The sequence below is a fragment of the Meles meles genome, chromosome 3 (genome assembly GCF_922984935.1).
Source record: "Meles meles chromosome 3, mMelMel3.1 paternal haplotype, whole genome shotgun sequence".
NCBI classification, from domain to species: domain Eukaryota; kingdom Metazoa; phylum Chordata; class Mammalia; order Carnivora; family Mustelidae; genus Meles; species Meles meles.
In genome coordinates, this window is record NC_060068.1 from 25,051,401 (window position 1) to 25,072,566 (window position 21,166).

The following is a 21,166-nucleotide window of genomic DNA, read 5'->3' on the forward strand; positions in this document are numbered from 1 at the left end:
TGGTAAGGGTGAGGACCTATCATGCAGTTTACCTTACTAGTGTTGATCAGGAAATTCTAGACTGAGTGGTTGAAAATTCTACTCTAGAATTGGGTTGGGTTAGTTATTAAGTCTTGTTCTGGCTTAGCAAGAGGGACTCCACTTTGAGCTTGTTGTTTCTTTTTATCAACACACTGAGATATCATCCTGTCTCTCCTCTCACCAACCCCAGTGTTGCAGACTGGGACCCTGGCCCACCAGCAGACATCCTGGGTTCTTTCCCCTGGTCTAGGATCTCACACAAAGCCAAATTGTCCCCTCCTGCCAAGGAGGGTTCAGGTAACTATTCATGGTTCTTTCAGGTTTAACACTCCGGACTCTTGACTGAGGAGATCATTTCTTGGGGGAGTATTTCTTTATTGTTGAAAACCAGACTCTCAAGGGTGCTTTTAATTTGTTAGCATGGTAGAACATTACCAATTAACTGGCTGGATTTGATTATAATCCTCCCTTCACCATAGTGAGTTGAACAGGCCCCCCTCAAAGATCTGTTCCCTGGAACTTGTGAATGTAAGCTTATTTGGAGAAAGGGTCTCTGCAGATTAACTAAATTAGGGCTTTTGAGATGAGACAATCAAGGATTATGGTTGTTCTTAATTCCAGTGAGACAGAAGATGTGGTAAAGAGACAGAGGCAGGGTTTGGGATCCTACAGCCACAAGCCAAGGGATACCTGGAGCCATCCAGAGCTGGTGTAACTGGGGGATATCACAACAAATTGTCACAAACTCTGTGGCTTAAAACATTCTGAACGTGTTCTGACACAGCTCTAGAGTCTTGAAGTCTGAAATCAAGGTGTTGAAGGCCTAGGGTCCAGTCATTTCTTGCTTCTTCCAGCTTTCATTGGCTTGAGGCTCCCTCATCTTGTGGCCCCTCATTCCAATCTCTGCCTCTGTCCTGACAGACCTTGCTCCCAGGTATACCCTCTTCTATCTGTGTCTCTTCTTCTAAGAACACTTGTCCTTGGATTTCAGGTAATCCTGGATAATCTATTCCAAAATGTTTAACTTGATTATATCAGCAAAGACCCTTTTTCCTAAATAAGGTCACATTCACAGGTTCTGGAGGTTCAGACATGGACATATGTCCTTTTTGAGGGACAGAATTCAATCCGCTCATTCCCACCCAGTTCCTTAGGGTCTTCTCTTGCTTTCCCCTGGGGCCATGTTCTATTGCATTTTATTTGCAGTTTATTGTTGTCTTGCTTAAACCAGATTCTCGGGAATCCTTAATGAACATTCTTTCTCCCAAGAACATTTGTTTAACTTAAGATTTCACTCTTAGTAGTGAGGTCTCCTGTGGAGTCTTGAGATTAGTAACAAGAAGCAACAGATAGTGGCAAGGATGTGGAGAAAGGGGAACCCTCTCACACTGTTGGTGGGAATACTGGCTGGCACAGCCACTCTGGAAAACAGTATGGGGGTTCCTCAAGAAGTTAAAAATAGAACTACCCTACAACTCAGCAATTGCACTAGTAGGTATTTACCCAACAGATACAAAAATACTAATTTGAAGGGACACATGCACACTGATGTTTATAGCAGCATTATCTATAATAACCAAAAAGTGGAAAGAGCCCAAGTGTCCATCAACAGATGAATGGATAAAGAAGATGTGATATACACACACAATGGAATATTACTCCAGGCAGCTTTTTCTGCATATGGATCCTGTCCCTGTGCTTTAATAAAACCAGCTTTTTGCACCAAACAAAAAGCCACAATGGAATATTACTCAGCCATCAAAAATAATGAAATCTTGCCATTTGTAATGAGGTGGATGGAGCTAGAGATTATTATGCTAAATGTAATAAGTTAGTTAAAGACAAACACCATATAGGGACGCCTGGGTGGCTCAGTGGGTTAAAGCCTCTACCTTCGGCTCAGGTCATGATCCCAGGGTCCTGGGATAGAGCCCCGCATGGGCTTAGCAGGGAGTCTGTTTCCTTCTCTCTCTCTGCCTGCCTCTCTGCCTACTTGTGATCTCTGTCTGTCAAATAAATTAATTAAATCTTAAAAAAAAAAGACAGACACCATATGATTTCATTTATATTTGGAACTTAAGAAACAAAACAAACAAATATGGGGGAAAAATAGACAAACCAAGCAGCAGGCTCTTGTTTTGTTTTTTGTTTGTTTGTTTGTTTGTTTTTGACAGACAGAGATCATAAGGAGGCAGGGACATGCAGAGAGAGAGGAGGAAGCAGGCTCTCTGCTGAGCAGAGAGCCTGATTCAGGGCTCCATCACAGGACCCTGAGACCATGACCCAAACTGAAGGCAGAGGCTTAATCCACTGAGCCACCGACATGCCCCAAGACTCTTAAGTATAGAGAACAGACTGCTGGTTACCGGAAGGGTGATGGCAGGGAGATAGGCATTAAGGAGGGCACTTGTGATGAGCGTTGGGTTTCTATGTAAGTGATGAATCACTAAATTCTATACCTGAAACTAATATTTTACTTTATATAAACTAACTGGAATTTGAATACAACTTAAAAAAAAATAAAGAAAAGAAAAGAAACCTATAGCGCCTCATTGGGTAGTGAGGGGTGGATATTTGTGCATACTCATATGGAGAGTCCCAGGAAGACCATTTAGGAGATGTGGCCACTGGTCTAAATGGTTCTGCATTAAATCAGCCCCCTGAACAACCTTGAGGTCTTATATCAGGACCCTGACCAAGGTGTTCATAGTTCATGAGTCTTTTTCTTCTTTCTTCTTTTTCTCCTTCCTCTCCTCCTCCTCCTTTTTGAAAGGGAAAGCGGTGGGGAGAGGCAGAGGGAGAGAGAATCTTAAGCAGGTTCCATGCACAGCAAAGAGCTAAAATCACAACCCTGAGATTGGGACCTGAGCTGAAATCATGAATCAGACACTTGAGGGACTGAGCCACTCAGGCACCCAAGGCAAATTCCTTTTATGTCCTTCCCACTCTTTCTATCCCTTGACCTTTACTAATGTGCTTCTGTGCTCAGGGTTGTGCTGGTTTCCTGCTTCCAAGGGTTTTGTAGATAAATTGTGATTACAAATGCGGTGGAAGACTGGTTTCCTGGGAGTAGGAAACGGAGTCATTTCATGTCTTATAAACCTCTCTACCTGATCTGCTTCAAAATGAGAGGCTAGAAAAGGCCCCCTGACTGTCATTTCTTTGGGGTGCAGGGGGCTGCCTTTCCTGTGACTCTGCTATTTTGTTGACAGTTTTGTGCAATGTGGCATCCAGAAGAATCCACAAGGAGCTGCTCCCCCCCACCCCAAAAAGCACCCCAGTCGTACTAAATGCTTAGGGAATGCCGTAAAGTGAATAAATATGCCCATCCAGAGCATTCTTCTCTAGACCAATGAAGAATTTGCAAACATTCATCTGGACTGCAAACCATCTAAGAAAGGGGTCACATTGCTAAAACCCAACTAGGTGGGAGTTTCCGCAGCTGTGAACTGAAGGAAGCATGACTAGGTCACTGCTGTCTGTTTCCAGCTCCCTCTTCTAAGGAGTAGAATGCAAAGTTTAACACAAACCAAGGAAGGTAATTGTGGATGGGAACCGCAGGGTGTCTGTCTGGAGCAACAGATAGCTCCATGTTTGTTTTCTCGTGTTTAACACACCCATACCACCACTCATGGCTCCTTTACATCTGGGAATTTCCTAAGACAGGTACAGACGAGCATTCTCTGTTGTAGAGACAAAGGGGATGGATGCAGAGAAATACCTTCTCAAAAGTCACATGGTATTAAACCCAATCACTTGCAACCCTTTACCACACCAGGCTAACTCCCTGAGTATGAAGTATTTCTTGAAAAATTCTCTTTTAAGAGTTGTCTCTGGTTACAAATGTTTAGGAGTTAAAGGTCTCATGTGTGAGAATATTCACCTGCATACATTCCTTCTCAAAGTTTGAACTTGATTTTCCATCTGGAGACTAAACTCATGGTGATATAGTTTTTGGGGGGTGGTGTTGGTGTTTTGGTGGCGTCTGGAGAACGAATTCATGCAAAAAAGTGGTTTTATTTTGTTCTTTGTTTTTTGTTTTAAAGATTTTATTTATTTATTTGACAGACAAAGATCACAAGTAGGCAGAGAGGCAGGCAGAGAGAGGAGGAAGCAGGCTCCCTACTGAGCAAAGAGCCCGATGTGGGGCTCAGGTTCAGGCTCCATCCCAGGACCCTGAGATCATGACCTGGGCTGAAGAAAGAGGCTTTAACCCACTGAGCCACCCAGGTGCCTGCAAAAAGGTGGTTTTGTTAAAGCCGGGGGACAGGATGCATGGGCAGAAAGAGCTGTTGCCCTGGGATGGTGAAGAGCAACTGATTATATACCTTTCAGCTCAGGTGGGGTGAGGGTAGAGAGTAAAATAAGGGAAGTGCCAAAAGGCCTTTCATATGCTGAAGATGTACAGATTCTTGGAGGAATATTCCACTCTGTCTATTCCAAGTATTTGTTAATGGGCTGCAGGACATAAGGACTTCTACCTACATTTCCTTCTGCCTTTGTTTCCCACATCAGTGGGGCTGATCTACTGACCCTTCCAGTGCCAGCCACCTTGACATGCATAGGGTGCTGGGGATGGGGGTCGGGGGCAGTGGCATCTGTCAAGACAAAGCAGGTAAGAGCCCACCATCTTTGAGTAAAATCCTCAGCGCAATGGCCTCTTTGTTGTTCTCCTATTATATAATCTACATGATCGGTTGATTCTTTTAGCTCCTTGAAATCACGAAGTATGCACAGTGCTAGTTAGTACTAATAAAACCAGACTTCCTCCAGCTTGCAGTTCTCCTCAGACTTGCAGCTCCAGTGGGTTCTGGGAACAACAGCATCTCTATGAAACCAGCAAGCTGGCATCCTGAAGTGAACCAGTTGAGGTCAGGCTGCAGCCAGCACGGGGGACTAGACAGTGACAGTAGGGACAAGACAGGAGCAGAATGGGGCCCACACTCTGAGGAGTCCTCTCTTAAGGAGGCTCTGTAAGGAAACTCCCAGAGACAGTGGGGCACAGTAATGAATATATCTGATCTCTGTCCCTGGTTCCTGGCACAGATCTTCAAAAACCCTGCAAATATCCGGAGAGGTAGAAATGTCTTTGTTATGCTAATGAGGGGACTTCTCCTGGACACAGGGGAGAGTAGCCTCAGGAAAACCTAGCACTTAATGAAAGGCTTAGGACTTTGGACCAAATCCAGCTCTTGGGCACGGAGGAGGGAGGAAGATGCAGAAGGTGGTGTCAGCCACACCAGGCCCTGTAATGAAATCCCGCCAACAATTCTAGACAGCTCAGCTTGGGGGAGCTTTCTGATAGTGAACACAGTGTTGTGCTGGAAGGGGGATGCACCCTGACTCCACAGGGAAAGGGCACAGAGACCCTGCCCTATGCATTCCTTCCATGTGGCCAGTCGTCACTGTATCGTTTATATTAAAAACTAACTCTAAGGACAGTGCTCTCAGTAAGTTCATTGGAAGATGAGGGATCATTGGAGCCCTAATTTGCAGCCAACCCAGAAGTGTGAGTGGCTCCTGAGATGTGCGGCTGACACCCAAAGTGGGGACAGTTTTGTGCTGGATTTTGCCCTTTAACCTGTGGGATCTGATGTTAATCCCAGGTAGTTAGAGGCAGGATAGAATTGAACTGTTGGACACTTACTTGGTGTCAAAGAATTGGCATTAGGACAGTGAGTGGCAGGCTGTCCTGGGGAGCTGGGATCTCTGTTTCAGTTTCTAGACAGCAGAAATGATGGGTCCAGTCTTCTAGAACCCATAGTCAAAGTTCCATTAGTTAACAGATGCTGAGCTGGATGACATAAACAGATAAACAAATTAGGTTCCTACCTTTGGTGAGAAGCTGTGGAGAAAATTTTGAGAAGATGCACTATGTATCTATGTGCTCTCTTTTTCCCAGCTACAACGTGGGTCTGTGCTCACCTTCTCCAAGCCTTAAGACTGCCTACCTGCCTAACAGCTTTTCACAGGACAGGGAGTGTCACCAATGGCAGCTCTATGAAAATCTCCACACAGGGATTGGAGACTGCTTTCAAGATGCTGCCCCCCACCCCTGCACACCTGTCCAGGTGGCTGCATTGGCTGGAATACCGGGTCTGCTTCTATAAATTTGGTGAGTGCACATCCAGACTTTGGGCTTCTTGAGCACAGATTAAAGGGAGTTGTTAGTGAAGGGTTCAGATCGTGACCACAGAATATCATCCTAACACCAGCCAAGCCTTTTAGAAAAACATGAGTAGTCAAAAGGGAGACTATACATAGTCTAGCTACCCACCATCCCTGTCTCCCATTCCTACTCTCTCACCCCCACAACTGGAGGAGCCAGTGTTTGCTGAAGATGCAAAGTGCTGGTATGATTTTCACCGGAGTTTATATTCTTTCCCACGGCAGATCATCCTCTGGGAAATACTTGGGGAAAACACTTGAAACTATCCAGAAATATCACTCTGAATTTACCTTCACAGTGGGCTAGAGGCAGGCAGGTCCTGTCTCTTCTTAGAGCCATGCTTTCAAAAAACCTCCACGTTAATTTGGGTGGGATCAATTTGCTGCTACTACAAGATACTACGAGTCTTTTCTGACCTGCTATGTTTTTGAGCAGGTATCTGAGTACCTCCATATTTTGACAAGATGGAGCAAGACCTAGTTATTTTTTAAGCAGAAGAGGAAGAAAAGGGCAATCTCTTGCCAATTGCTTGTGTGATGAGACAGCCTTTGTCTTGTAGAGGTCACCAGCCTGCCTGTGAGATCCTTGGCTGTAGCAAAAATATTGGAGGTAAGCCACTGGCCCTTCACACCTGTGTGTTCCTGAGGAATCTGCTTTCCCATTTCTTCTGCAGAGAATTCTGCATCTTATGTGGAATTTCTGTGGCTTCAATGTACCATGATTATATGTACATTAATCATGGTGCCCTGATTGTAGGCTATGGTTTCCAGAAAGAATCAAGTTCCCAGCGGGTGCTTGATGGTCAAAGCAGGTATGGACAGAACCCCAGGGGTCTGCCCTTGATGAACTCATGATCTCTAATAACCAACTTCTGGATGCTGGGTGCCCTGCCTGTGAGGTGGGGCGGCAGATCATCCAGTCTTCCTCCCATCGCTCCTTTCCTGTCCAGTCCGCCTTCTTGATCCCTGTTCTTAACTTGTAGCTTTGTTGCATGGAGCACTGGTGGACAGTGACCATCATTTTTTTTTTTTTTTTAAGCTCTATTCATTTATTTTAGAAAGCACGTGTGAACAGGGGGCAGAGGAAGAGGGAGAATCCTCAAGCCAACCATTCTCTGAGCATGGAGCCTTCCAGGGCTCGATCCCAGGACCCTGACATCATGACCTGAGCCAAAATCAAGTCGGTGGTTTGACCGACTGAGTCCCCAGGCACCGTGACTGACAGTATCAACTTTTGTTGCTAGTAGAAAATGTGCCTAGCCTTGTTTAATAGGACTGGAGACCATTAATTCCCCTACATTACGGAAGCAGAAGAGCTTGTGCCTCATCCAAATTCTGTTTTTGGCGGAGGAGGGAAACCATCTTCGGGGAGAGCAACTTGGACCAATCCCCAAGTCTAAGGCCGGTGTGGACATGCGTCTTCTCTTCCATCTGTGTCATGGTGGGACTTTGGAATGGCAAGAGTTCAGGAGACATAGGATCCACCAAACCCTGGCCAGTTTTGACTTAGATGGCTATGGTGTGACCAGGTGTGTAACCTACACCTGTTATAAACATTTCTTTACTCTCTCCTCTAGATCAGATGACTGAAACTATCTGAGACTTAAGTTTCACAAGGCGATGTTTGACATACAAAGGGCCATTTTCAATATCCTCGCACCTAGGCTCTCCAACTGACTGACCAGACTGTGCTTCTAGTTTTTTTTTTAAATAAAATTGTCTAACACGAATATTAATCCAGAGAATTTTTATTATGCACCTGTTACGTTTGTGGGAACAGTACCAAGGGATGAGAGGAACAGGGAGGGCAGATGCTTCTCAGATGTGTGGTCTCTGAACCTCATGGCAAGGTAGACACCGCACCTGCCTGCCCGGCTCCCACAGAGGGAGGAACCAGGTGGGCCAGCTCTCCTACCTGTTTTCCTCAGTGTAGGCAGCCCTGGCTTCTGCATGGCATGAACCTGGGATCTGAGGTACACCAGCCTGGGCAGTTTCCAGGGGCGATGTCAACTCCCAGTTTCCTTAGGCACCTCGGTCAGCTTTGGGTCACTGAATGCAAGAAGGCCTCACAATACTTGATGGACACTCAAAGAAATGCACAGCCTGTTACGTTCCATTTGTTTTCTATTTAGGACCCAATTTTACCCATAAAATACACCAGTGAGTTGAGCAATGCTTCTTTTAGACAAGCTTCTTAAGTGGGTGGATTAATACACTCACCACCAATGGGAGAGCTCAGGTGGATGGATAAATGTGTGGAGTCCGGTTTCTATTTGGAATTTTCCTCTTTTAGCCTTAAAGATTTTTGGGGTTCTTTTTCCCTTCTTCCTGGCAGATCAATACAAGAGGAAAATTATTTAGAAACAAAGAGCCCCAACAGTTTATTTTTTGTTGAAGGTATGACCAAATGGTTTTATTGCATTTACTGTCCCTGGGTGGGTAGGTACATCTACGCAGGCACAGAGTTCAACTATAGGACCTGGTAACCCTTTCACTGGTTTGGGGGAGTGGCATTGCCATGTGGTCATGAGGGGTCATCTGACATGGTGCGATGGCAGCTGAGGGGCCCGGGCATACAAACTATACAAAACTCCTGCCTGGTTGCTGCTGACTTTCACAACTGGCCACAGCGACCTATCAGCCCCCACACTTCCTTGTCATCAGGACAGTAAGTTTGTCCATAACAGTGAGCCCAGTTATCACTGTTCAACTTTCCACTACCGATAGTCGCTCCCAGTCCCCAATCACAAGCTGCAGACTTCCAAGTTTCCTGTGCATTGGACACCCACCCTGGAAACAGAAGGTTGGGTCTGAATCTTGCTTCTGAGGGACAGGAGAGCAAGCTCGTTTGTACTGATTCTTCCATGAACTGGGAACGGCAGCAGCACTGCAGGTCTATCCGGTGCTGTGGGCTGAAATGTGTCAAACCCCACAACGTGCAGTCCTAACCCTGGTACGGCAGTGTGACACTGGAAATGAAGCCCTGGCGGATACAGTTAGTTAAGATGGGAGCAGACAAGTGTTAGAAGGGTAGGACTTAGGCTGGTGTCCTTACAGCAAGGGAAGTGTGGAGACAGACACAGATGCAGAACACCATGTGATAAGATAAAGCACAGATGCAGCGATGCTTCCACAAGTCAGAGTGTCAACCACGGCCAGCCACTACGCGTGGCACAAACCCTCCTCAAAAAACCAACCTTGCTCACACTTCCATCTTGGACTCGTCCTCCAGAACTCAGAAGACGTGTCTAAGCCATTCCACTGTTACAGATACGACTGGCAGGCTGAGTTAATGCTCACGGAACATCCTGTCCCCTGCCCACCTACCCCAGACAACACTGGCAGCTGAGCACCCCATTCCTAGACACGGTGGGGTGGGATGGGGTGCCTTAGTGCTCTTCAAACGATGACCATGCTCCCACCCCACAATCGTTTATCAAGGACCTCCCAGGGTACAGATAAACATTTTGGAGAGAGTGTGCAACAATGTAAAAATGTGGGCTTTGCCTTCAATGAGCTCACATTCCCTAATAACCAGACACCATGACAAATAAAAGGGTGGGACTTTTTTCCCTCTCCAAGCCTCCTGATGACGGTGGACTGCTCCTATGGGCCAGACGGTGATGGGGACTGACTTCTGAGGCCCGGACATGGCTTGAGGTGCTTGGCCTGCTGCCCACAGGCACCAAAGGACACCTGCCTCAGGGCCTTCCTCCGAGCCCACCCCCACACAGGAAGCTTCTTGTTGGCACACAAGTACAGTTACTCCCAGACCGCAGGATTGGGGAAGGGAGGATATGCAACAGGTACTTATGAGAGTGTATTTAAGACTGGCTGGCAAGGGACAGACCCTTGTGGGGTCACCATGGTGGAGGAGCCCCCGGGGCCTTCCCCACTCGGAAAGCAGTGCAGGGGTTCTAGAAGACCTGGAAAGATGTTAAAGTCAAAGCTGGTGGAGACAAGCCCTCCCTGCTTTTTGGCACAGCAGAGACAGAACAAATTCTCATTCGGCCACTATCTCTTTTCTACCTGAGAGCAAAGGGCAGGAAGGTGTGACTTTGTCCTGGGGGAGGTGCGTGGCGGGCAAGGTGTGGGACCAGTCCGAATGGAGAGCCTCACCCTGCCCTGGGGTGGGAAGAGGGAGACGGGATCAGGGAAGGGTACTGGACCGGAGGCCGCTCTGCCTGGGGAAGGAGCCCTGCCCCCGGAAGGGGGAGGGGACATGCTGCCAGTCCCGCAGGCCCCCTCAGTAGGAGTTCAGAGCCTGCTTGGAGCGGCGCTTCATGTGCAGACGCTGGTGGCGGAGGAGGTCGCAGTTCTGGGAGAAGCTTTTGACACAGTAGCGGCACTGGAAGGGCCGCGCCTTGTCCTTCGCGTGCGCGCTGCTGCGGTGGCGCGCCAGGTGCTCGGGCCGCTGGAACGCCTTCCCGCACTCACGGCACTGGCAGCTGAGCTTGGGCGTGCCCTCCGCCGCTGCCTCCCGCTTCGGCGGGGGCTCCAGTCCCCGGGTCTGCAGGTGGATGCGCCTGTGCGACAGCAGGTGTGAGTTGAGGCGGAAGCTCTTCCCGCAGGCGCCGCAGCGGTGAGGTTTCTGGGCCTCGTGGCTCTCCAGGTGCCCGTCCAGGTCCTCGCTGTCACTGAATAGCTCCCCGCACACGGAGCACTCGTGCGGCTTCTCCCGCTCTCTGCGACTTCGCAGGTGCCGGATGAAGTTGACCCTCCAGCGGAAGATCTTCCCACAGTTCGGGCAAATGTAGGACTTCTTAGAGGACGACGTCTGCACCTCGCCCCCAGCCTCAGCGCCACTCCGGTGGGAGGCAGGGAGGCTGCGTGGCTTCTCTGTGGGGCTCCGTGGCTCGTCCGCACAGTAGGGGCCGTGCTGGGAGTCCTCTTCCCCAGAGCTGGACAGGACAATCTCGATGGTCACCTCCTCATCTAGGCCGTTATCGGGGGTCAGCGCGTCACCTCCAGCTACCGGAAAGCCACAGGAAAGGTCAGCGGTGCCACATCAGCCACATCCCCACACCTAGAAACCCCAACCGGGAAGGCTCCACTTGATTCTTGCCCACTAGGCCCCAAATCCCAATCTTTATTTTTCCTCTCTAGGCACTGAGACCCTTCAAACTCTAACTTGTTTCTATCAGTGTCAATCAAGTCGTGGCCACCCACATCAGTTAGCACTGCCGTACTTAACCAGAAATCGGGCACCTTACAGACCACGGTAGAAAGAAAGACCCTATATCCTATAAAGGCAGTGGCAGGAAGGTGCCAGCTACTAGGGGCTGAGCACCGAAATCCTTCAGGGTCTTTGCAAGACTTCTGACACCAATAGCCCCACTGGCTCCTGGACACAACCCAATGACCTATTCTTTGCCAAATTATACACATAAGCCAACTTGGGTTGAGGACAGAGTTAGGACAGAGTTAGCCTTGCTGTGCTGATGTCATGATTGTCTGACCGTTCCCACAACCCAGGTCACCTGTGTCACCGCTGAAGCCCACCAGCAGCCACCATGGGGGTAGGTAGTGGTTCTGGAGTTTATAACCTAGTCTGAAGCAGACTCAATGAATCCCAGGTCTGTGATTTAGAAAAGTGGGTGGGCAGTGGAGTGCCTGGCATGAGATCCCAGCCCACAGCCCACGCACAGCAACCGCTTGGGTGTTCTGGATGTAATCTCTGGAACAAGGAGAGTTCTGTGAGGCTGGGGCACCTGAGGGCAGGTGAAGCCAGAGAGACAGAAGCAGGGCAGGGAGACCGAGAAGCCAGAGAGCAGGAGACAGCAGCCAATAGCAGAGCCATGGGAGCATCTGTTCCTCAGAAGACAAAGGTCACGGGGTTCGGCTCGATATGAGGCTGGGGGGTGGCAAAAGACAAGAATATCTGGAAAGTTCCCAGTTTCATCCATACTGGAGAAGATGACAAAGCATGTTCTGGAGAGAACACGGAGGGGCTGGGGAACCATCAGGTGAAGGGGTTATGGATGTGAGCCACAGATCCAGGCAGGCAACAGAGATGAAATAATCCAGGAAAGATCCATAAAGGACTCTCTTCTTGCATGGCCTGAGCTCCTGGGGACTGCAAGGGCCCAACACTTGTTCTGAGACTTGTGTCTGAGCAGAAACACTGCCAGCCTAGACTACAGAGCAAGAGATGGATGAACCTTGGGGTTCAGACCTCTGGGATTCTACACAATAGGTCAGAGAGCTACTTATCCTTGATTCCCAAGGAAGACTGGCTGTCAAGGCTGCCAAGGCTGTCCTTCGGGAGACAGGACTCCAACTGCATCCCCGAGCCTGATGGGGACAGAGTCCTGAGCCCACGGCTACCTGCAAGCCCCACATTCTCATGGAATTCCAACCTTTGCCTGGGGCCATCAGCCTTTCTTATTCCTAATTTCTCCCTTTTGAAGATTTTATTTGACAGAGAGCATGAGCAGGGGGAGTGGGAGAGAGAGAAGCAGGCTCCCCGCTGAGCAAGGAGCCCAACTCGAGGCTCGATCCCAGGACCCCAAGAGCTGAAGGCAGATGCTTAACTGACTGAGTCACCCAGGCACTGCCAATCTCTCTCTTTTGGAATGAAAGGTCCATTCTATGCCTGTCCCACAACTGCATTTTGGGAGGTACATAACGTGATGTCTGGTTGCACAGGGTCACAGCTGGAGAGCAACATGCCTGGGTTTCACCTACACCTGATCCAAAGGATATTTAGGTGAGATGGATGTAGAACAGACTAAGGGATGTTTGGGGAGGGTGAGTATCTGCTGCATATGAAGAGGACAGGAATTCTGGGGCACCTGAGGGCAGAATGCAATGAGCCGAAATGCATCCCCTTAAAAATCTGTATACTGAAGTCCTAAGCCCAGTACCTCGAATACGACACTATTTGGAAACAAGGCATTTCAAGGGGTAAAGAAGTTAGAATGAGGTCATCAGGGCAGGCCCTACTCTAGCAAGTGTCCTTCTAAGAAGAGATCAGGGCACAGATGCGGGGAGGAGACCTCTGTCCACAGGCCAAGAAGGGAGGCTTCAGGGGAAGGACACCGTGCTGCCCCCTTCAGCCTACGCTTTGAGCCCCCAGACTTCTGAGAAAATCTGTGCTGCTTGAGCCTCCCCGTCTGTGGTTCTTTGGTACGCAGCCCTAGAAGACTAACATAAAGCATATGGGGTCACATACACTCCAATCAGAGTAACAGAAACAAATGCAGAGCTTCTACAGAGGAAGGAATAAATCGACAATAATGCCGTCATGTGTTACCAACACAACAACGTGAAGAATTCCCAGTAGAAGGGCTGAGACTTAGAGGCGTGCCCAAACACCAGGGCAAGAGGGACAGGAGCTCAGTGCTCAGCACTGAGAAGTAACTCAGGGTGTATGTGGGGGGGCGGTCAGGATTACAGGAGGGAAGACGGGAGGAATTAACTGGTCCAAGAGCTCTTTCGTGCATTAGTGAATCCTCAACAGTAACCACCTGGCAGCCAAGACTGTTATCTCTGAGAAACAAAGTTGCCTAGGGTTTCAGGAGAAAGGAAATGTAGCCTGTGCTTGGCTAGCTGCAGGCGGGAAATGCCAGACCAAGGGGTGTGCTGGGAGCACACCCATGGCCACGGGTGCAGCTCCTGCCTTGGGAAGGGCACTCATGGTCTGCAAATGTACCGCTCGCTCCCCTGAGATGGAGGGCTGAGTCACGGCGGGGTCAGAGAGACAGATGAGAAAATAAACAAATAAAAATTCAGGCATTATAAGAAATACATTCTTATCATGTTAGAATGGGGAGGCTTTTGGGGCGCCTGGGTGGCTCAACCATTAAGCGTCTGCCTTTGGCTCAGGTCATGATCCCAGGGTTCTGAGATCGAGCCCCTCATCAGGCTCCCTGCTCAGCAGGAAGCCTGCTTCTGCCTCTCACACTCCCCTTGCTTGTGTTCTGTCTCTGTCAAATAAATAAATAAAAGCTTTAAAAAAATGGGAGGCTTTCTTATAAGACATAAAACACGAAAGGAGAGGATGAAAAATTTACATTTTTTAAATGTAGAAAGAGATGCCTGGGTGGCTCGGTTGGTTAAGCATCTGCCTTCAGCTCAGATCATGATCCCAGAGTCCCAGATAGAGCCCTACATCAGGCTCCCTGCTCATTATAGAGCCTGCTTCTCCCCCTGCTTGTGCCCCCTCATGTAAATAAATAAGATCTTTAAAAAATCATAAAATGTAGAGAAGTTATAGACTGACACATACAGTTTTATAAAAGAGGGAGAAATTGTATGCAAATACCTAAGAGGCAACAGATCCAGGCCCATAATTGAGAGTTTCTATCTGTTTCCCAGAGAATGACATGCAATGGCTCAGTGAGGTGCAGACATGAGCCAGGAAGCCCCAGTGTGAGGGCATCAGGCACTGGGGCCTTTGGGAGGTAGCTGGGCCTAGAAGCAGTCTTGAAGGTGGGAGCCCCGTGCTGGGATGAGCACTTACAAGGAAAGGAAGAGATGGAGAGCATCAACTTCTGTCTCCAACAGTAGGCGTAGGGAAAGGCCACGTGAGCACACAGGGTGAGGGCAGGCATTCCAACGCAAGGCGTGTCCTCACCATCCACAGAGCCTGCCAGCACCTCCGATGCTGGCCCTGACCCCATTCCAGGACCGGGAGGAGGGAAATGTCTGCTGTCTTGGCAGATCTCTTGGGAAGTGTCATCAGCGCACAAGGTGCACACACAGCACCTCACACAGACTACATGCTGCCATAAGGTTTGGGTCCAAGCAGAGCTCACCCCGTGGGAGGGGAACACAAGCCAACACTGGGACTGCAGGGTATTATGAAGGCAATGCACAGGGCAAGCACCCTGAGCATGAAGAGACAGTCCAGTGAGGCATTACAGCGACCAGGCCAGGAGCATCTGCATGCGAACAGCGGGGGCCCAAGCCCCTCCCTGGCTCAGAGGCCATGGGCAACCAACGCGCTTGGGTACCCAGCATCCCTCCTTGTTCTCAGAGAACCACATTCAGTGTCTTGCCCATTCAGAGCCAAATCCCCGACAGGGCCCGGGGAGGAAGGAAGGAGCTGAGAACAACCCCGGCTGGTTAGCATCCACCTTCTGAAGAGGTGCTGAAGGCACGCAGAAGCCAGCAAGGATGCCAAGGCCTGTCCTGGGTACTCCTCAAGCCATGACCACCCTCGGCACACAGAACCCTCGTCCGCTAGCGGGGGCCCAGCTCTCACCCACAGAGGGAAGGCAAGGAGGGTTGGGTCCCAGACTGGGAGAATAGCGCTATAGCACATAGTCCACAGGAACCGTCAGCAGGGATCTCAGAGACCCGGGCAGCACCCACACACACGCACACACAGGTGCGCAGCCTCCCCAACCCGGGCCGCCTCCAGTACCTGGGCAGGTGTTCTGAGTGAGTGTCATCTGCTGGCAGGTCTGCAACTCTGGCACCTGTAGCTCATCCCGTTTTCGTCTCTCTTCTACCTGGAACGGCTGGAGGCTTGGGCAGTCTGGAGAAATTGATTGGTTGGAGAATAGCCCTGGGTTCAGTAAAGTGCTGTAGACAAGACGGGTCACCCCCCGAACATGGGTGCTGAACTCTACAGAACTCGCAGCGCTCAGTCCCACTTTCTGTGCTGGGTGTCTACAAGGTCCTCCTCATGCAGAAGCTGCATACACGCCGCCTGCAGAGCTAGCCAGGGCACATGCACGCTTGTTGCAGGCGGGCATGGGGCGCAAACCTCGTCTGCTCCATGCTAGCTTTAGGGTTCCAAGGGGATGGGGGCTGCTGCTGATACCGCACAGAGCCATTCCCATGAAGGAGCAGACATTTCCAGGGCACAGAGGCTACAGACATGAGCTCGGTGGACACAGCGTGGGGGAGGATGTGAGAAAACACCATGGCCAAGCCCCAGCTCCTCCCCGTGTGCTTAGGAGCCAGACAGTCTGAGCATCCACTCCTCCTCCCCAACCTGATTTCTGGGGAGGATCTGAGCTCACTTGGGGATGGGCCACCTAGTTAGCATAAGCCAGACCCCACTTACAACACAGGGAAGGTTTCCTGTCACACCCTCACCTCTGGCTGAGGGGAATGGCAACGTGCTTTCTGGCAAGAGTCAGGGAGGAGGCCAGACAGGGTGGAGGAGTAACACGGGGCTGCAGAGAGATGGTGGCGGGAGCAGGCCTGCCTCTGGCCAGTGGCAACTTTCCACCCAGTTCTGGAACCATTACTCACCCAAATATGAGACCTGGGTCACATCCTTCCCTTGGAGGTCCTGCAACTCCGGGACCCGGGGTTCATTCTCCTCTCCCTGGGAGAGATCCAGCTGGGTGCCTGGGTCATCTGTTCACGAAGAGGAGGACACACACCCATCAGCCATGTGATCTCACAGGAAACCAGGGAGGCTGGAGGGCGGACCCCACACAGGTCCAGAAAGGAGAGCCGGAGGCATGCACACCGGGTCACGGCCCCCATGGGGACCAGGAAGGGCTACTGAGAGGAAACAGGGAGGGGACAGGAGGAGTATATGAAGGGAGGAGCTGTGGGTTAGGAGGGTCTCCTTCAGGACCATCAGGGAAACAGAAGCAAAACGAGCCATAGCCTATACACAACAGAAAACCAGGCGCATGGAAAGCATGTTACATTTGGCTTAGTATGCAAACCAGCCAGCCAGGCCCGATGTATGTGCAGTAAGTTGGCCTGAGGGTTCAAGGGTGAACACTGAAGCAGAGACTGGCCCCACAGTTCTCTGATTTCAGGACAGAGGCAAGGAAGCCTTACTTGGAGGCAAGGAGACTCCACAGTCCTCCCCAATGATGAACTCTCCATAGAAGCCAGTCTGTGCAGGGTCTAGAAGGGACCAGTCCTCTTGCGAGAAGCAGAAGATCATGTCCTTGAAGGGGGACACCCGGTTCTGAAACCGCAGAAGAACAGGGACACCTCAATCCCGGGTCAAGCTCGGGCAGGCATGCGGGGCAAAGGGCAGAGCAAGACAAGTGAGCCGGGAGGCTGCCCAGCGCCACCCCTCCCTTGCTCCTGCTGGCATCCTCCTCACGCCCCTCTCGTCCGGCAGGTGCCTCACAGAGAGGCCAGGGGTGCACAGGGATGGACCTCTGACTCGGTGCTTGGCGGCTGGACACCCACAACTGTCAGGTGGGCAGACGCGGGACGCCCACCCCGATACCCATGCTGACATCCCACTTCCAGAGTTCATTCTGCGTTGCAGGGCTTCTCACGGCAGCATTAGTGATATTGGGTAATAGTGGCAGACTGAACACGGCCTCTGAATGGGGCAAGCTGCCGGGCACAGCACACACCCGTGAGGAAGCAGGAGGACCTGTCTGCACACAGAAGGGACCCTCCATGGTCTGCTGGTGCATGAAAAGCTCCTGTGCAGAGGGCCGTCCAGCCTGTCCCCACGGGGAGGCGTCTCACCATCTGGGACACCAGCGGCTGCTACAGGGGCCGCAGGTTACTACTGCAAGGAGACATTTCTGGTACTTTTGAGTCATGGACCCCAGGAATGTGTCAAAGTTGATTTTAATCTAAAATCTGATGGCATATCCATATAACATGCCTCTTATTCCCTCACACACAAACTTCCCTTTTTTTTTTTAAGGTTTTATTTATTTGACAGAGAGAGAGAGACAGAACAGGAAAACAAGCAGGGGGAGTGAAAGAGGAAGTAGCAGAGCAGGGAGCCTGATGCGGGGCTTGATCCCAGGATCCTGGGATCATGACCTGAGCTGAAGGCAGACGCTTAACTGACCGAGCCCCCAGGCGTCCCACATACACACTTCTTTAATTCTTAAAACTGAATCTGGAGACAGGAGATTGAGGCAGCAAACATAAGGGGTACAGAGCTACTCAGGCAGATGTACCAAGCTACCCCCATTCATATATGGTCCCAGATTCTCGTTCCCCTGACCACCGAGGAACTGCAGGCATGTGTCAACCCAACAACTACGAGGGTGATTCTTCGAGCGTGGCGACTCTGGCCCGGTGGGGCTGATCTACACCAGCCCAGAGGGCCTGCTTCCCACCACCGTGGGATGGGCTGCCCTGGCATCGACTGCCTCAGACATCCCCACGTAGCAAACAGTGACCCGGCCACCATGTCCACAGAGCCACAGCAGACAGACCACTCCACAACACCCCCAAACTGCCCAGGGTTCAGTAACCTCATCCTGAGTTGTGTGAATTATGAGTCTTTCCTTTTCAAGGAAAAAAAAAATTAGAGTTGCAGAGGTGCTTGTAACAAGCAGTTAGGATGGGGAACTGCTATGTTAACTTTCTAATGGGGACCCTAGAAACCTCGCTAAACTAAGTGTGACTTTACACATCTACCATCAGGGGTTCAAGTGAAAACAGTCCCAGCTTTGCACTTACTTGGTTTTGTTTCGGGTTCCCCCTGCCCCGGAGCAGCGGACTGAAAAGGATTGTAAGTCTCATGCTCCCCTGTGTCCTCAAGAATTTGGGAAACAGGTCCTCATGCACACTGAGTGGAAACGCATGTTTGGGGACCTCTGGGAAGACGTCACAAGCACGCCCACTGTTTCCAGGAGATTCAGAGGCGCAGGCAGGAATGTGTGTCAAACATTGTGGAACACCCACTGGGTGGAACCACGTGAAGTTTCCTCTGCACGCTTTTCCCTTGTGTCTGACGGGGTCCTGAGCATGCATCGTCTATGATCAAAGAGACAAAACATGCAGGTCCCCAGCACAGAGGTGTAAAAACTACAAATACTAACAGCCTTTGCTTCGGGTCGGCGGGTCCCACAGGGGCCTGTGGTCTCCTCTGTGCGGCTGTGGCCCTGAGCCCCACCCCCAGGGCCGGTGGAGGGAGGACACACTGTGGGCCTGGAGCTACCTCCGGACAGTCACCAGATATGAACGCGGCCTTAAATCACACCACAGTATGGTTCTGCACACTTCCCAATGCTGAACTTGGCGTTCGCTGGCCTTCCCATTCAGCTGTGTTTCCGTGCACGTGTGTCTAGTCCACGCACTTAGGCGGAGGTGTGATTTCAGAACGCCGCTGATCCACCCCTTCTTCTGTCAGTAGCACTGGGTGCCCCCCAAAAGCTTGCTGCTACAGCAATGGTTCAGGGGGCTCTCTCACGGGCTTCCCCTGTCTGTGGGCAAGGGACTCTAGGGACACGCAGCGGAGGAGTGCTGGACCCTATGCACACGTATCTTCCCCGATATTAAATACCCTCGCATGGCTCTTGTCTCACAGACTGTGCACCTGTGTCTTGTCTCCCCACTGTGCTGCCAGCACTGGGCGCCAATACTGTCAGTCATGGCTCCAATAACCAGGTGAGTAGTCGTCCCAGTGGGAACCCACGCTGCTCTCCACCAAACTTTCCTCTCGGTTTAGTGGCCAACCTGTGTTTGTCTGCTTTGAAATGCCTCTTTGTTTTCTTTGCCTATTTTTCTATCTTCTAATGGCTCCTTTTTCTCTTTTTTTCTTTCTTTTCTTTTTTACCAGCTCATTTAAAATTGTGGATATACTTCGCTCTTATAAAAGAAAGCATAATATTATTTTAATTTAATTTTTTTTAAAAAGATTTTATTTATTTATTTGACAGAGAGAGATCACAAGTAGGCAGAGAGGAAGGCACAGAGAGAGGGGGAAGCAGGCTCCCTGCCGAGCTGAGAGCCTGATGCGGGGCTCAATCCCATGACCCTGAGACCCTGGGACCCGGCATGGGGCTCTCTGCTCCGCAGGGAGCCTACTTCCTCCTCTCTCTCTCTGCCTGCCTCTCTGCCTACTTGTGATCTCTCGCTCTGTCAAATAAATTAATAAAATCTTTAAAAAAAAATTTAAAAATTCCAATCACTTTATGGTGGTATAAAAAAATCAGTAATGTTAGTAGTACAGGATGGACTGTAGGAAAACGCTAACCACTTTAGTATGGCGATAATTTTGGTTAAGTGAGTTTTGACGTAAACATGTGGTTTTGGAACAAAACAGACCAACACAGAAGAAAAAGTCATGACACAAAATTTAACCCACATGAAAAAGCAAAATCCTAATCAGTGGGGAAAGGGAAAAAATTCTTTTAAAAAGATTTTATTTATTTATTTGACACAGAGAGACACAGCTAGAGAGGGAACAGAAGTAGGGAGAATGGGAGAGAGAAAAGCAAACTTCCCGTGGAGCAGGGAGCCTGATGTGGGGTTCGATCTCAGGACCCCAGGATCATGACCTGAGCTGAAAGCAGACACTAATGATTGAGCCACCCAGGTGCCTCGGAAAAGATAATTTTTATCTAATGTATTTGATATAGTTGGTTGACTAGAAATAAAACTAGATCCTGATCCTTGACCAAACTAATATAACAATAGAAACCTTAGGGGTACCTGGTTGGCTCAGTTGATGGAGCCTGTGACTCTCATCTGAGGCAGTGACACTGAGCCCATGTTGGGTGTACAGGTTGCTGAAAACAAATTTAAAAATTAAAAAAACAAAACAAAACAAAAAACAAACCCTAAAAACCTTAAAGTACCAGAAGGGCAAAAAATGGCTTCCAGGGAGTAAAAATAAAGACCAGGTAAGGAAATAATGGGCAGACACATACAACTTAGAAGTATGCTCAGTAATGACACAGCACGAATAAGATTAAGACAAATGACAAATGGGAACACAGGTCCACCACGAATGAACGGGAAGGGGGGCTGAGAAAATACGGAGTGCCTGTCTAGAGAGCCTTCCATATCCATTAAAGAGGGAGGCAAGAAAATAAATACTTCAAAGTATAGGAGAAAAAGTTCACCTTGACTCCTGCATGAAATCACGCCTATGAAACCATCTGAAGACTGGAAGACAGGTGAGGAGATCTGTCTGCAATCCTGACCGTTCCGCACGTGCTGGAAACACTGCTGGCAAGAGCCACAGCCCCTGCAGTTACACCCAGAGAACTTCTGTCCCCTTCACCACCTCCTGCTGGCCTCCGCCTTCTGGGGTCCCCCTCTACCTGCCAGGATTGCCCTATACCAG

The 21,166-nt window shown here is 49.9% G+C and overlaps 1 protein-coding gene across 4 annotated transcripts in view; it reads right to left on the reverse strand.

The window, feature by feature from the left end:
• Window positions 1-7,939: 7,939 nt before the first annotated feature.
• Window positions 7,940-21,166, reverse strand: part of ZNF496 (zinc finger protein 496) — a 30,598-nt gene continuing 17,371 nt past the window's right edge. For all 4 annotated transcript variants that reach the window (XM_045999957.1, XM_045999954.1, XM_045999955.1 and 1 more), the window contains 4 exons: window positions 16,945-17,077; window positions 16,399-16,506; window positions 15,560-15,673; window positions 7,940-11,160 (listed from right to left, as the gene is read on the reverse strand). In XM_045999957.1, coding sequence (XP_045855913.1) covers window positions 10,436-11,160; window positions 15,560-15,673; window positions 16,399-16,506; window positions 16,945-17,077 — 1,080 coding nt within the window. In that variant the 3' untranslated portion in view covers window positions 7,940-10,435. The remainder of the gene's footprint in view (window positions 11,161-15,559; window positions 15,674-16,398; window positions 16,507-16,944; window positions 17,078-21,166) is intronic.